Genomic DNA, 15,732 nt, shown 5'->3' with positions numbered 1-15,732 from the left:
CTGTCTGGGCGGGACACGGTGGTGGACAGTACCAGGCGGAAGGTAAGAAGCGAGAAGGATGGGTAGATCCTAGATCTGTTTTGTGAATGTAGAGATAACACGACTTGCTGATGGGCTCGTGTGCGTGTGTGTGTGTGTGTGTGTGTGTGTGTGTGTGTGTGTGAGAAAAAGAAGAGAGTCAACGATTGATTGCACTTAGAACAAAATTCATTTTCTTTGTAATGTCCTACAAGGCTGTACATGATCTGGGTCTTTGCCCTCTCCCGGACCTTGTCTTGCCCCTCACTGACTCTGCTCCAGTTCGCACTAGTTTTCTTACTGATCTTTGCACTTGTTAAAGCTTGTTCCCTTTCCCCTCCTGTCGCATGGCTGGAACTTCTCAGGTCTCAGCCCAAATGTCATCTCCTCAGAGAAGCTGCTTTATAGAATTCATAATCCTCTCAAATGATTTTGTCTATATATTTATTTTCTTGTCATCTTGTCTTTCTCCACTAAAAGGTCAGCTGCTTGAGGGGAGCGACTTTGGTCGCTGTTCTATGTCCCAGTGCCTAGAAAGTGCCTGGCACCTGGCAAGCACTGATTAAGTGAACAAAGGCATTGATTGACCTCTGTGCTCGTTCACAGGCTGGCTCACACAGAAGAGACACCCAGACAAGCAGGCATAGACAAGAATACACAGCAGATCCTTGGGTCATCCACATACCCTGGGGAGACCCAGAGGCCATGGGCCACCTGCTCCCGCGCCCGCGGTTCCTGGGGGATGGAGAGCCCGAGATGGGAATGGAGCACCCTCAGGGAGGAGGAAAGGATGCTCTGGGACGAGCCCAGCCCCGCCCTGTATCCCTAGCAGCCAATGGGCGTGTGGTCCTCCCGGCGCCCCCTGGGACGTGTAGTCCGGTCAGGGGCGCCCTCGGGCGCCGCTGTGCGCCCCTAGACTCCACGTCCCGTCGTGCGCCGGGAGGTGCGGGGATTGGCCGAGCCCCGCCCCCGGCCCGCCCCGCTCAGCTCGCGCCGCAGCCCCAAGAATGAATGAAATCGTAGCGCGCTGGGCGGCAGAGCGGGCGGCGCAGGCCGGGCTGGGCCCGCGCGCGGCGGCAGCAGCGCCCCGGGCCGGAGGCGGCCCAGCCGAGCGGGCCATGGCCACCGCCATTCAGAACCCGCTCAAGTCGTGAGTGTCCCCGCCGTTCACGTCCCTCCATCCCGCCTCCCACCCGCGGCCCTTCCCCCGCCTCTCTGGGGAGGGGGACGCAGTGCGCGGAAGGTAGTTTAGCGGGGGTCCCCCAGCGCGCCCCCCACCCTTGGGGGACCCGCCGCCGCTTGTTGCCCCTTGGGGTTGGGGGCGGGAGCCCCTTCAGGGTCGCGGGGGCGTCTCTTCTTTGTCGCTGTCAGTGAAGGAATGTGGCGCGGGCTCGGGGGTGGCGGAGGCGGTTTCCCCACCCAGAGTGGGGGTAGGGGCTTCCCTCTCCTCCTCCTCCATCTCTCCTTCTCCGTGTGTCAGGGGGCGCCGGGCCTGCCCCGACATAGGGCTGGGAGTACGAACGCCCAAGTTCAGACCTCAGTCTCCGGGGTCTCCACCATCCTCCTTCCCCTCAGCAGAGCACCTTTCTCTTCCCCTCTCTGCGGGGACCTCGGCCCGCGTGGCCGCAGGGCGGGAGCTGAGACGTTGGGGTTCCTGGTCCGATCCCTGCTGGCTCCCGTTTTTCCTCCCCGGGTCTTCAGGACCTAGAAGCTCCGACGCCCAGGTCGGTTTAGACGGGGGGATTCCTCCCTCTCCGCCCCCAGACACATCCAACCGGAGCATCTGGGACCGGATGCCTCGGGAGAGGACGCTGGCGGCGCCCTCAATCTCGGGGGATTCCCTCCCTTTCTCCCTGTCCGCGTCCCTCCCCCGAGCGTTAGCTTCCTCCTGGGCCCGGGGCTGGGAGCCTGGACGCCTGGGTTCCAGCCGAGCTCTGTCCCATCCCTCTCCTCTCCTAGCCATCCCCGGATCTCTCCACCTCTCTTCTCTCTCTTTTCATCTCTCTCGCTCGCTCCCTCTTCGGGATCCTTGACTCCCGGGTCCCAGCGCTCCCCACCCCCTTTCCTCCGGCGGTGACAGCGGGCTCAGAGTGACAGGCGCGCGGCCGTTCCCGCCCTCCCTCCTCGGCTGGCGAGCGCGGCACTCCCCTCCCCCTCCTCCCGGGCCTGGGGGAGGAGGCGGAGGGCGAACGCCCGCGGCGCCGCACAAAGGGGCTGGGGCGACCTCCCCCACTTCCCCCAACCTCTTGCTCTCGCCGCCTTGACCTTGAGCAGCGCGAGTTGTGGGATGGGGAGTGGGGAGGGGCCGAGAGCGCCCCCCACCCTCCCAAAGGCCGTGCCTGATGGCTGGACCTTAGGCCCCCAGTCATTTCTGGTTTCTGGCGGGGGGGCTGTTGGGAGAGGAGGGGGCGGGGGTTAATAGGCACGCGCCTACACGTGTGGCTTTGCGGTGAGCAAGAGAGCTTGCAGGGCGTGTGCGGAGCTGGGGTCAGTGTGAGGAGGTGTGTGACGGTGACACTCTCTCACTCTGTCTTACACGCAGACAGGTGCGCGCCCTGTGAGCAGCACCCTCGGGCTGGCGGGGACAGGGGTCCTGAACAGGCATTCTGGCCCCCCCACTCCGACCCTGGCCGGGACCTCCTGGAGGAGGTCAGAGGGGGCGCTGGGGTGGGCGTGCCGGCGCCCTTCTTTGCCCTTCTTTGCCCGCGTCTTCTGACAGGTCCTCAGGGTTGAGGGCAGGGACTGGCTCCTGAAAGAATGGGAGCCAAATCCGCTTGGGAGTGGGAGGCTGGAGGGGGGCTGGAGGGAGTGGGCGGCTGGGGGTTCTGACTACCTGGTTTCACACCTCATCTTGAGCCCTTAATTCTCCGCCTCCTTTCTCCCCCTCCTCCAGAGCCTCAGTGTTCCCTTCTCTGTACTGGGGACTCATAACAGCACCTGTTACCTCATGGGACTGTGTGATTTTTGCAAAGCACTTAACACAGAACCTGACCCGGACTCCAGGTGGTAATTACTATTAGTAGTATCAATATTGATTTCTCCTGTGGTCCAGTTTCCACATAGGGCATTGCAGGGGCCTGGAAGCCAGAGTAAGGTTAGGGTGCCCTTCTCTGCTCTCATCTTCTGAGGCCTCTGCAGGGGTGAGGGTAGGGGATGGAAGTGCCCTGCACAGGCAGGGTAGTTCAAGTATGGGAGGGGGCTCTGTGACAGTTACGGCTACTGGGGGTTACTAGTAGGGAGAGAGAGGCAAATTTCAGCTTGGGTCTGGGCGTCAATCGTGCTGGTGGGCAAGGGTCTCCAGGGAGGTGATGGAGTTTTACACTCAGCCTCCAAACCAATCAAACTGACGCAAGCATTCTGCGGTGGGGCAGGAGTGAGCTGGGGTGTCTGAGGCTGGAGGTGTGGGGAGCAAGTGTAAGCGTGTGTGGGTGGTGGGAGGTGAGAAAGGAAGGTGGCGAGGGCACTCAGCGGAGCTGATGGGCGGAGCCCGAGGACTTACTGTGGATGCGACGTGGGGTGGGCAGGGGAGGGGCCTGAAAGCCAGAGCGAGAATGTGGGTACCATTCCAGGCAAGCGTCCCTGACTTACTCCCCTTGCCACCTACTCTCCGCCAGATATGAAGCAGAGACCACTCTGCCCTGTTGGGGGTCGGGGGAGGGGAATGTCAAGGCCTTACCTGGGGGAGGGGGGGAGAGTTTGTGGTTCGTAGAAGAGGCCTAAGACTAGAGGTGTGTGTGCACGTGTGTTTAGAAGTGATAAGTGTGGAAGGCCTTGGCGGTGTCTCTTGCCAGAGGGTAGGTGGGGGCATCAAGTGACAAAAGAGGGGAAGGCTAGTTCGCTGTCCTTCTGCTAGAGAGCCCCCTGGTGGACAAGGACATTTGTGGGCGTTTTATATCCATGCAGGGGCTCAAATTTGAACACAAACTTTGGACCAGGGGGTGTCCAGGTGAGTGCTGGTGTAGCTTGGTGGGTACAGTCTGTGTGGGTGACATGGGAGAAGAAGGAACTAAAACTCACTTGGGTACAGATATCTAGGTGAGTGAGTCCTTTCAAAGAGCTGCCAGTGGCTCAGACTCCTAATCTGGAAAATGGGCGTAAAAATAGCATCACCCCAGAGGGTCACTATGAGGACTGCACCGGTGAATCCCTGTGAAAGTACTCAGGGCTGTGTCTGACGAATGATGGGTACTCAGTATGTTTACTCGGTCCACAGCTGCTTACGGAGCAGCTTTTAGGTACCAGGCATTCCTCTCCTTCTTCTCTTCCTCCTCCTCCTCCGTCATCATCTTCCTTTTTTAATGCTTATTTATTTCTGAGAGCGAGAGCGAGAGAGCGAGAGAGGAGAGCGAGCGAGCACATACACGTGGCCACGCGGGGGAGGGGCAGAGAGGGAGACAGAATCCAAGCGCGCTCTGTGCTCTCAGAGCGGGGCTCCAGCGCACAAACTGTGAGATCCTGATCCCAGCCGCAGTGTGGACACTCAATCGACTGAGCCACCCAGGCGCCCCAAGGTATTGTTTTTTTCTAGTAATGGTTGGCTATTTTACATCTTAACTACGTATCAGATCCTCTTTGTGGAATGAGTGAATTTTTACTGAACACCTGCTACTTGCCAGGTACCTTTTTAAAAACTCTTTACACATATTTATTCATTTAATCCTTACAACAGTCCAGTGAGGTGTCATCCTTATTTTACACATGAGGAAACTGAGGCCCAGAAAGGTTAAGTCATTTGTTCAAGGCCACATGGCCACCAAATGGCAGAGCCAGGATTTGAATCCACAAGGTGTTCCTAAGTGGCTCTGTGCGGTCCAGCCCGCGGAAGGATGGGAGGGAGCAGGGCGGGGTCACTTTCAGAGTGACAGCCCTGACCGGACTAGATAGGGTTCTCTGGAGCTTGCGGGGGACTGGGCTGGGGAGAGTGGGTTGTCAGTGAGCCAAGTGCAGGCTTGCCTGTGGACGTTGGTGTCGGCACCTTTTAGGTGTCTCTAAGTCTCAGGGCATTGAAGTGTTTATGTGAGTGTAAATGTACGTGCGTCTGTAAAGGTGTAGGAGTGAAGTGTGCGTGAGTCTTCGTGGGAGGCTGTGAGTATACTTGTGAATGTGTGTGTAAACTGCCGTATGTGGGTGTGTGCGAGTCCAGGTGTGCATGTGTGAGTGTCTGCCCGGGAGACTAGATGTGCGTCTGGGCAAGAGTGTGTGAGTGACTGCGCGCTCCCTTCGCCCCACCTCTGCACCCGCTTCTCCGCGGGGTCCCGCCGGTCCCCGGGCCCGGGACTACCACTCCCAGCATGGCCCGGGCGGGCCCGCCCCGCCGTCGTGATTGGCTGTGGTCCCGCTGCTCCCGCCCCGCGGGAATGAATGGATGGGCGGCCTCAGCGCCCGCCCGAGCGCTGGGAGGACCGACCCGGCGGGGACCTGCTGGGGGCAGGACCCGGGGAGCAAGATGGCCACGGTCATCCCCGGCCCCCTGAGGTGCTGCGGGCCGGCGGGAGGTGGGGGAGGGCGCGCGGGCGGGTCTGCGCGGGCGTGTGTGTGTGTGGCGGCCGGGGGTGGGGCCGATGGGGTGTCTGGGGGGCTGTCACCGTGGGCCGTGCTGCGCTGGGGTGCGAATGCGTGCGATTATGGGTCTCTGGCAAGAACCGTGTGCGATGCACTGCTCCTGGAGGAGCGGAGGGTGTGGGAAACTCCGAGTTCTCCTCGGGTCCTTGTCAGGGAAAAGGGTCATGTCCCACCCGGCGACCCCCGGGGCTGGGGAGAGAGTGAAATGGCCTGGAAGTGCGGGAGCCTTGGTAAACTTGAGTGAAGCCCCCATTACCTTTGTCTTGGTGTGTGGAGTGTGTGTCACTTGTTTGTACTGTTTGTGTGTGTGTGGTTATGTGTGTGGATATTTGTTTAATATCTTTTAGTCTACCAGGTATCTTGGGATATTTGGGTCTTTGAGTGTGTGTACATGTCTTTTGAAACTGCATCATTTGTGTTCTGTGTCTGGATTTGTAGTTGTGCGTGTATTTGTGTGTACATTTTTGTGTAAATATGGGTGAATTTATCTGTTTCTATGTTGTGTATGTGTGTATCTTTGTGTTTGAATATGTGGTGTTTTAGATGTTGGTTTCTATATTGTGTATCTTTGTGATTGTGTGTATGTGTGTCCTGTGTGAATTTGTGTGGTTTCTTTGTATAGTGTGCCTGGATATTGTGTGTGTGTGTGTGTGTGTGTGTGTGTGTGATTTGTTTGTGTTGTGTCTTTAGATATGTGTGTAGGTGCACATAGGGGTAGTTTGTTTTAACGTTTCTTCTAACATTTGTGTATCTGTGTGTCTTTGGATGAGTGTGTGTGAAGTGCAATGTCTGTGATCTGCATGTTGTGTGTCTTTGTGTGAATGCTTTGTTTATAGTGTGTGTCTTTGGATATGTGATGTGTATTTGTGCGTGGATATATATGTGTTGGGTCTGTTTCCACACTATATGACTGTGATGTTTGTTTTTTTCAGTAGATACTTGTGTGTGCACATGTGTGAGATTTGTCTGTTTCTCCTTTGTGAGTTTTGGGATATGTCTCTCTTTGTGTGTGAATCCTGTGTGATTTGTTTGTGTTGTGTATTTTGATATGTCCATGTATGGATGGGTCTTGGTATATTTTTGTCTGTCTATATTATGTGTGTGTGTCTAACCCGTTGGCTCCAGGCCTGCTTGGGCCTCCGGCTGGGGGCTCCTGAGTCCAGGAGCGACAGGAGGGGAGAGGTGAGGTTGGAGGAGTCAGCCCACCCGTCCTGGAGGGCCGAGTTGAGGGAGGGGTGCTGGGCGGTCGGCGCGCCTGCCCTTGCTGACAGCCACTCGCCCGCTTGCTCGCCCTCACAGCCTAGGCGAGGACTTCTACCGGGAGGCCATTGAGCACTGCCGCAGCTACAACGCGCGCCTGTGCGCCGAGCGCAGCCTGCGCCTGCCCTTCCTCGACTCGCAGACTGGCGTGGCCCAGAACAACTGCTACATCTGGATGGAAAAGACCCACCGCGGCCCCGGTACCTGCTGGGAGGGCGGGGGCGGGGCGGGGCTGGGGCTTTGCGGCAGCGTTCTGGGTCCTCACCACACTCCTCACCTGCAGGTTTGGCCCCGGGACAGATCTACACGTACCCGGCACGCTGTTGGAGAAAGAAACGGAGACTCAACATCCTGGAGGACCCCAGACTCCGGCCCTGCGAGTACAAGATCGGTGGGTGGAACTCGATCCTGCGTGCCCCCGGCACACGCTGATAAGTGTGTGGTGATGCCAGTGTGGTTCTGAGCATTTGCCCTTGTTTAGCTTCTAGCCAGTGTCTGCAGATGTGTGTCTGGGTGTCGTCCAGACATGCTCCAGCTTTCCCTGAGTGACTGCTTTGGACTTGGACTGTGTCTTCTACTTGGGCCCCGGTGTATTCCAGGGCCCAGCGTGCTGTTATGTGTGTCTAGGTGGATCTTGCCTGTGAGCTGGGGTGTATTGGTGTCTGGCTGTCTTTCTTCCTATGGGTGCCTGAGTGTGTGAGAGTGTCTGGTTGTAAGTCTTGGCATCGGTAGTGGAGTGCATGTAAGTGTCTGTGTCTCTTTCTAGGTGTTTCCAAGGATTGGAGGGTTTATTTCATCCTGTGGTGTGTCTGGTCTATCAGAGTGTCCAGCTGTTTCTGAGTGTGTCTGAGTGTATCAGAGTGTCTGATGTCTCTTCTTTCGAGTGTGCAGATGCTTTGGAATGTCTGGGAGAATCTCTTCCCCTAGTGTCTGGTGTATGAGGTGTCTCTCTGCCTGTGTGTGCTGGTCCAACCAGACCGTGTGGCCTTATTACTTCTTGAATGTGACCAGTACTACCAGTGCCACTGGCTCTTTCTCTTCCCTTGTCCTCTACATGGGTCCAGGTGTACTGGAGTGTCCGTCTGTGTGGGTTTTCTTTAAGTTTGTTTGTTTGTTTGGAGTGCCCATACAGGCTGGGGAGGGGCAGAGAGAGAGAGAGAGAGGGACAGAATCCCAAGCAGAGTCTCTGCCACCAACACAGAGCCTGATGACGTGAGCTGAGATCAAGAGTCAGATGCTTAACCAGCTGAGCCACCCAGGCGCCATGAAGTGTCCGTCTGGCTATGTCCCTGGGTGTGTCTGATTGCCTCAGGGGGACTGTGTGTGGCTGTCCCGTGTACATCCGTGTGTGTGCACCTGAGTAATTCTCGCTAAGAATGTCTGCGTCTCCCCTGTGTGTGTCCATGAGTATGGCAGGGTCTGGCTCTGTGTTCCTCAGGCGGATCTAGGCACAGCTGATGAGCTCATGCCTCTTCCTGATCGTCTCTGGGTGGACCCAAGGGTTTGGGTATGTTTCCTCCACATGTCTGGGTGGATCTGAGTGTCTGGCTGTCTCTAGATGGTCTGCCTGTATCTCCCATGTGTGTCCTGTTTGAGCATCTGTACTTCTCCAGGTGTCGGTGAGGGAGGGTCTGGCGTGTCTCCTTCCGAGTTTGTCTGAGTGGACGTGCGGTCTGGCCGTGTCTTTCCCAGGCTCTTGCAGCCTTCCCACTACGTCCCATTGAATCTCTGAGTCTGGGGCTGGTCGAGTGTGGGAGCGCCTTGTTCCTGAAGCAAAGGGCATGGCCCCCCAGCCTGGGAAGTTTGAGGAATCCATCAGGGACGACTTCCCCACGTGACCCGCCCCCCATGGCCTTGTCCCCAGATTGTGAGGCACCCCTGAAGAAGGAGGGCGGCCTCCCCGAAGGGCCAGTCCTGGAGGCGCTACTGTGTGCTGAGACAGGGGAGAAGAAGATTGAGTTGAAGGAGGAGGAGACCATTATGGACTGCCAGGTGGGACCACCCCTCGGGGCCCCAGCCGCCTCTCACTCCCTCCCCATCCGCCCCCCCCTCCCCGCACGTCCTCTTCCTGCTCTCCAGTCCCCCTTGGCTCCCTACGGCCTCTGGGCTTCCTAAGTCGAATCCTTCCACACCTCAACTCTGGGGAAGACCTTTCCGCTTGCCCCGCACCCCCAATCTCTGGCTGCGTCCAGAACGCCCGGAAAGCGGGTGGCACCCCCCATTTTCTTGACCTCAGTCTCCCTTCTCCTGGTGCCCAGAAACAGCAGCTGCTGGAGTTTCCACATGATCTCGAGGTAGAAGACTTGGAGGATGACATTCCCAGGAGGAAGAACAGGGCTAAAGGAAAGGTATCACCCCCAAATCTTTCTCCATCACCTCTGTCCTCAGTCACGGATCCTGTACACTGAGCATTTACAGTGGTCAGACCCTGCCCCAGTTTGGCCTCATTTCATTCCCAGAGCAGCCTGCAGTGGTAGAGGATTTTATACCCATTTTACAGACGAGGAATCTGAGGCTCAGATACATTAAATCGTTTGCAAAACAGAGATTGTATAGTGGGTTAGAGCTGTCTTCAAAAGCACCAGGAAGCCTCAGAGAGGTCAAGGGGGTCACTTGAGGTCCCTGGTTGTTCGCCTTTCAGCCTCTAATGATGCAAACGCTTTCAGTGCCCTCCCTTCCTCGGCCCCTCATCCCGACTCTTCCCGCAGGCATATGGCATCGGGGGTCTCCGGAAACGCCAGGACACCGCATCCCTGGAGGACCGAGACAAGCCGTATGTCTGTGATAGTGAGTCCTTCTGAAGAGGGGGAAAGAGAGAGCGGGGCCTAGGGACCTCTCCCCTGCTGGCCCCCTCCCTCCCGTTCTAGAGCCCGGTGGGAGGGGATGCTCAGGCCTCTGGCAGGGGGGGGCGGCGTGATCCCCGAGGCCAGGGTGGAGGCCGCATGGGCTGGGAGGGCTGACCGGCCCTCCCTGCTCGCTCTCCAGTCTGTGGGAAACGGTATAAGAACCGGCCAGGGCTCAGCTACCACTACACCCACACCCACCTGGCTGAGGAGGAGGGGGAGGAGAACGCCGAGCGCCACGCCCTGCCCTTCCACCGGAAAAACAACCATAAACGTGAGCAGGCAGGCGGGCTGTGGGGTAGTGAGGGGCCCTGGGAGTGGGGGCTGAGGAGCCCGGGAGGGAGGGGGCACATTAGACATTTCTGGAAAATCTCCAGCTCAGCGGTCCCCTCCCCCCACCGACCATGGGGATGCTGGCTCTGGGGTTGCCATGGCAACCAACCATCTCTCCCTCGCTCCCGGCCGGGCGTAATATTTCTGGGTCTGATTTATTGTTTCAATTAGAGCTCGGGGAGGGGGGGGTGATAGATGACTCCCCTCCCTCCCTGCCTCCCATTCTCCCTTCTCTGCTGAGCTTTGGCGGAGGGGCAGGGGCTGTGGCCCGGGAGCCCTTGGCGCCTGTCCGTGCCAACCCCATGGCCGCGCTGACAGCTGAGGGGTGGGAGAGGGCTCGGGAGAGGCCCTGCCCGCGGAGACACTGTGTTCCCACCCACCTCTTGGTGGGAGAGGGAGGTCTCTCCACCCTGTGTTCAGAATTTTTCTTGTGAATGTCCGTTTCCAAAGCAGATCTTGGTTGGTGGTATCCCTAGTTTTTATCTAGTCGGGGCTTAGCTGTGTGTGGTAGAAGTGTGGACGAAGGGGACGCAGGGGGCTCTTCCTAACGCTGTCATTTGCCAATTTTACCGAATAAAGAGGCTGCGTGCGTTGTCCTCAAAGAGTTCAGGGCTCCTGATGAGAACTGGGCCCCACCCCTGTCCTGCTGTGGCCACAGCTTGGGGTAGCTACTCTCTCTCCTTACCTCCCCCATGCCTGGATAAAGGGGTCCACCCCGGGGCTGGGGCTGAGGCTGGGGGCAGGATGGAGCCTTGCCTATGGTGAGAGCCCCTCTCTCTGTCCCCCCAACCCCAGAGTTTTACAAAGAATTGGCCTGGGTCCCTGAGGCACAGAGGAAACACACAGGTAGGGACGCCTCCCTCTGCCCCTCCTCGTGCGGCAGCCTTTGACTCGGTGCCCCTGCCTGCCTGCGTCAACCCGCCTGCCTTGCTGTCTTTCAGCCAAGAAGGCACCCGACGGCACTGTCATCCCCAACGGCTACTGTGACTTCTGCCTGGGGGGCTCCAAGAAGACGGGGTGTCCCGAGGACCTCATCTCCTGTGCTGACTGTGGGCGATCAGGTGATACCCTCACCTGCGGTTGCTGGGGGCCTGGGTGGAGGGGACCCCAGGAGTCCAGATCTGGAGGCTGGGAGGCAGAGACGTACGGCCTGGGTGGGTGTAGGGGGTGTCCAGAACTGGTGGAGTGGCCTCAACTGCTGAGGACCTTGGGAAACTGGCAAGGGCGGGGGGCGTCAGAGAGGCTCTGGGGATAATGGGATGTGGTTGTCACGGCCTTGCTGGTAGCGGCACGTGCTGAGCCTGGCATGCGGGGTAGTGAAAGGTGGCTGCCAAGGCATTGTGGGTAATGGATGGCCAGCGCCTGGGTGCTGTGGATAGCCAAGGGCGCCTGCCTCGGAGTTGTGGTTAGTAGGATGTGGTTTCCCAGGTGGGCTGGCAGGGAATAGACTGTGGCCTGCCTCCGCGCGGCGGGTAATGAATTGTGGTTGCCATGGCATCTCGGGTAGTGCAGTATGGTTGTCATGACAACGGGGTATCGTGGAATGTGACTCGTGGCACTGGGTGGTGGCTGAGGGGGTGTCTGCACGGAGGTAGGGCGATGGCTGCGGGCTTGGCATCACACGGTATCGCTGGAAACACTTCGGTTGCTGGCGCGTCCTGGGGGATGAGCCTGGGCCGCAGGGAAGCCAGAGTGTGGGGACCCCCCTGTGGAAGGCGGTCGCCGTGGCGTTGTGGCTGGGAGAACGTGGCCGCCGTGTCACTGTGGTTAACAGGACCTGTTGGCCATTCTGCTGTGGGTAATGGAATGTGGCCGCCTCAGCACAGTGGTTAACAGAACGTGGCGGGCCGGGTGTTGTGGGTGGTAGAAAGTGGTTGCCACAGCGCTGTGGGTAATGGAATGCGGTTGCCATGGTATCCTGGGGAGCAGAATGTGGTTACCATGGTGGCTGGTAGGTGGCCACGATCGCGGCAGTGCTGCTCGCGGTCCGGTCGCTGGGCACCACGAGTGGGGCGGGGGCGGGCTGTGGGCCACGGGAGCTTGTCCGGCCTTAGCAGCCAGGGGTGGGGGCTGAGCCATTTCCTCCCCAGGGGTCAGTAGCCACCGGGGGCCTGGTGAGCCCTAACCGCATCCCTGCCCCTTGGCCCCCAGGACACCCCTCATGTTTACAGTTTACGGTGAACATGACAGCGGCCGTGCGGACCTACCGCTGGCAGTGCATCGAGTGCAAGTCCTGCAGCCTGTGCGGCACCTCGGAGAACGACGTGAGTGCCCGCCCGCTCCCCTGGGACATGCCCCCAGGTGGCCTCCCCGCCTGGCACCTCTGCCTTTGCCAGCCGGGCCTAGAGCCTTTCCCTGGAGCCCCTCCCTGGTGAACACTAGTGACCTGTATCATTACTATCGCTAGTGTCCATTAACTGAGCCCGGCACTTAGTGCTCCTCATCTCTGACTCCTCCCAACCACCCTCCGAGGTAGGTGCTCGTGCTCCCACTCCGCAGGGCAGACACCGAGCTTGGAGAGGGGAAATGACTGGCCCGAGGTCACCCGTCTAGGACATTAGTAGAGCTGGCACCGGAACCCATGTCCTCGGCTTCCAGAGCTGGTGTCAGACCATGTCGGTGTCGTTTTCAGTGTTCCACAGAATCTCTCAAACCCAGACTGCGAATTGCAAACCGACAGACCGCAGGGGTGTTTTGCTTGGCCAAGCAGGGCTTTGCAAAGATTCCGTGATGCAGAGACCGTCTCGGAGCCCCTTCTCGTGGGAGGGACCACCTTCCCCAGCCCCTTTGACCTACCCCTGCCCCAGCCCCCCACCCCGGTTTCTGGTGCCCGTGCCCCCAGGGTGCCAGCTGGGCGGGTCTCACCCCCCAGGACCAGCTGCTGTTTTGTGACGACTGCGACCGGGGTTACCACATGTACTGCCTGAGCCCCCCCATGGCGGAGCCCCCGGAAGGTGAGAGGAGAGGCGGGCACGACACTGGGGCTGGGTTGGAACGTCGTCTTCTGGCGGCTGAACACCCGGGACCGAGTCTGCTGCGGGGGGAGTTGGGTCAGCCTCCTTGGGTCCTGGGCCTAAATCCCTGTCCTCTGGCCACCCCCACAGGGAGCTGGAGTTGTCACCTCTGTCTTCGGCACCTGAAAGAGAAGGCCTCTGCCTACATCACCCTCACCTAGGCCTGGCTCGGCGCACCTGGACCTCTGGGGTGGTGCTCACCCATCTGCCTCTCGGAGCTCCTCCACGCTCTCTGTGCCCTCAGCGCCCCACAGTGGAGGGGAACAGGGGGAGCCCGAGAGGGGGCTAGGCCACCCCTTCCCTCTGTGCAGGTGGAATGTTTGCCCTGTGGGTTGGTGCCCCTCTCCCTTCCTCCCTCCTTCCCCATCCCTTGGCGAATGGGCACCGGGAGCTTCTGCTCCCCTCAAAGCCATACCCCGCCTCTGGGCGGGCATGAGGGGTGGTAGATGCCAGCCCGGGGCATGGACACAACGTTTTTCTAAAGAAAAAGTCAAAAAGCTAAAAAAAAAAAAAAAGAAAAGAAAAAAGAAATTAATATATACAAAGAGTCCTATAAGGCCTGGCTGGGTGGAGGGGGCGCTGGCGAGTGCATCCGCTGGGCACCCGGCTCTGCCAGCTTCCTGCCTAGCAGCCCCTCCCCCCAGTTTCTGGAGTTGCAGCTGTCCCACCTCCTCACCCAGTGTGGGCACCAGCCCCCCTTGTGCCCAGGGCAGGTGGGTGTGGTGCCCACCCTCGCCCCCCCTTGGTGCCCACCGTGGATACTGCATGATGTGAACCATGGTTTTGAACTCCGTTCTTGCTCCCTCCCTGAGAGCCCCACCCTGCCCGCTCTCTGCCCGCCGCCTGCCCTGGCTGGCGGGCGTCGGCTGGGGGGCAAGGCGGGCCCCTGCCCAGCGCCCGCTGGAATGAGAAGCACAGACTCTACAATGGACTAGTTTTTCCCTCTTCCCCCGCTCCAGTTCCCCACCGGCCAGGCCGGGCTGCCCCCTGCCACCCTCGCTGGCCATTTTGGGGGTAGCGAGGGGGCGTGGTTGTTTCTTGTGGTTGTGTGTTTGTTGTTCGGGTTAAAAAAAAAGGGAAATTGAGACTGCAAGTGGGGGGAGGTGGTGGGTTCGGGGGTCTCCCCCAATCCAAGCATGCCCCCCCTTGTAAACGAGTCTCCTTTATTGCCTGCCTCTGCTGTGAATTAACTTGTTCTGTGTATTAAACTGGGTCTGACCCCTCTGCCCACGACTGCCTCGTTCTCCAGGCTGGACCCGGGCACCACCAAGAAGGGGAGATGGGGGCCTCGTTGGGGGAGAACTGACCGAGGTTAACAGCTGGAGCCGCCGACCTCCATCTCCCTCCCGGCTCCCCGCTGCACCCCGCCTTTCTCTGGCTTTGTCCCAGCTCCTCCCAGTCTCGCCGGAAAGGAGGAGAGGGGGGATGGGGTGGAGGGGGCTCCCGCCCAGCCAGCTGTGGTTGCCCTGGCAACGGACTGCTGCAGCTGCAGAGAGCGGCAGTGAGGGGGGAGGCGGGAGCTGCGGCCTGGGGGAAGGGATGGGAAGATGGAGAGGCTGCCCCTCCCGGGCTAGGGTGGGGGCAGGGGTGCCCAGAGCACCCCCTCCTCCTAATCCCCGACCTCACCTGGGGTCCCCCATCTGGATGTGGGGCCAAGAGCGGAGGGGAAAGGGCCAAGGAGAGAATGACACACACACGAGGTTGGGAGGGAGGCAGATTTGGGTGAGGTGGGATGAGGCGAGAACCAGGACACGGAGAGATCAGGAGAGAGACACGGAGCCACACATTTATAGAGAATCAGAAAAAGAGCAGGAGAGGGAAGAAATAGATCTGGAGAGAGAGGTAGATGAGTGAGCCACAGGAGTGATGGGGGGAGAACAGAAGAGATGGGGATTCAGTGGGAGAGGGAGACATGGGGGCAGACAGAAGGAGGAAGGAGACGGTGATTTGGGGACACAGGAGAGACTCACTGAGGGGAGTTAGAGAACCAGGGCACATAAATTAGAAGAGAGGCCAAAGAATAAGAGGGAGGCACATTTGGGGTGAGGGAGCTACAGTTAGGATCCAGGGACAGGCAAAGTCCCAGGACAATGACACAGAGATGAGACTTCCTGGGAGAGAAGGACAAAGAATTTGGGGGACAATAGAAAAATGTGGGGAGAGCCAAAGGTATGAAGGGATTCAGAGATTGGCTGGGAAAGAGAGCCAGGGGTGATGGGCGGGAGAGAGACCAGGGGAGGGTGCAAGAGGGCACCCGCGGGAGAGAGGGGGAAGGTGGCCGAGGAAGTCGGAAACTGGGGCGAGATAAAGATGGGGAAGGGACTGGCAGGGCACGGTGTGGGTGCGAGCTGCAGGGCGGTGGACGCTGGTGTGCCACAGGCTCCAGGAGAGGGTGTGAGAACAGCTTGTTCCACGTTCCCATGCTGGTGGGGGGAGGGCCGCAGGGGAGAGGATGGGGCCTCAAGAAGGGCGGAGACTGGGAGAGTGTCTGGAACACTCTAGAATTTTTAGATGTGGAAATAGCTGGTCCACCTCCTCTGGAAAAAGGATATATACCCGTTTTGGAAAAAAATGTAATTTTTTGGGGGGGAAGGGAGGGGCTGAGTCAGAGGAGCATCAGGTTTTAGCTCAGAGATGGAAGACTCCATGACAGGTGAGTCGATGGGGTGGGTCAGGAAGACCCAGCCACCTGGCCACCCTGT

General features: G+C 59.1%; 1 protein-coding gene across 13 annotated transcripts; it reads left to right on the top strand.

The window, feature by feature from the left end:
* The first annotated feature begins 1,062 nt into the window (after positions 1–1,062).
* DPF1 (double PHD fingers 1) lies at positions 1,063–14,263 on the top strand. Of its 13 annotated transcripts, none has more exons than XM_029926319.1 (12): positions 1,063–1,168; positions 6,880–7,040; positions 7,124–7,231; positions 8,705–8,832; positions 9,099–9,188; positions 9,549–9,627; positions 9,826–9,957; positions 10,812–10,862; positions 10,958–11,077; positions 12,168–12,280; positions 12,859–12,970; positions 13,121–14,263. In XM_029926319.1, exons 1-12 carry the CDS (start codon positions 1,137–1,139, stop codon positions 13,189–13,191), a joined length of 1,197 nt encoding a protein of 398 aa, XP_029782179.1. In that variant the 5' UTR covers positions 1,063–1,136; the 3' UTR covers positions 13,192–14,263. The 13 variants fall into 13 exon arrangements, 11 of the variants coding, with proteins under 11 accessions (XP_029782179.1, XP_029782183.1, XP_029782182.1 ...); XM_029926321.1 differs by having other exon boundaries at positions 1,064–1,168; positions 12,889–12,970; XR_003904049.1 differs by lacking the exon at positions 1,063–1,168 and adding an exon at positions 5,225–5,493 and having other exon boundaries at positions 12,188–12,280.
* The last annotated feature ends 1,469 nt before the right edge of the window (positions 14,264–15,732 follow it).

This window comes from Suricata suricatta, chromosome 16 (genome assembly GCF_006229205.1).
Source record: "Suricata suricatta isolate VVHF042 chromosome 16, meerkat_22Aug2017_6uvM2_HiC, whole genome shotgun sequence".
Taxonomy (NCBI): Eukaryota; Metazoa; Chordata; class Mammalia; order Carnivora; family Herpestidae; genus Suricata; species Suricata suricatta.
The sequence above is the reverse complement of the archived record's forward strand: the minus strand, read 5'-3'. Positions and strand labels throughout refer to the sequence as shown.

Coding starts and splice junctions, on each gene's coding strand:
- DPF1 (XM_029926313.1), top strand. CDS start 5,384: ATGGGCGGCCTCAGCGCCCGCCCGAGCGCTGGGAGGACCGACCCGGCG. Junction 7,041..7,123: donor AAAGACCCACCGCGGCCCCG/GTACCTGCTGGG, acceptor CCTCACCTGCAG/GTTTGGCCCCGGGACAGATC. Junction 12,281..12,858: donor GCGGCACCTCGGAGAACGAC/GTGAGTGCCCGC, acceptor CCGTGCCCCCAG/GGTGCCAGCTGGGCGGGTCT.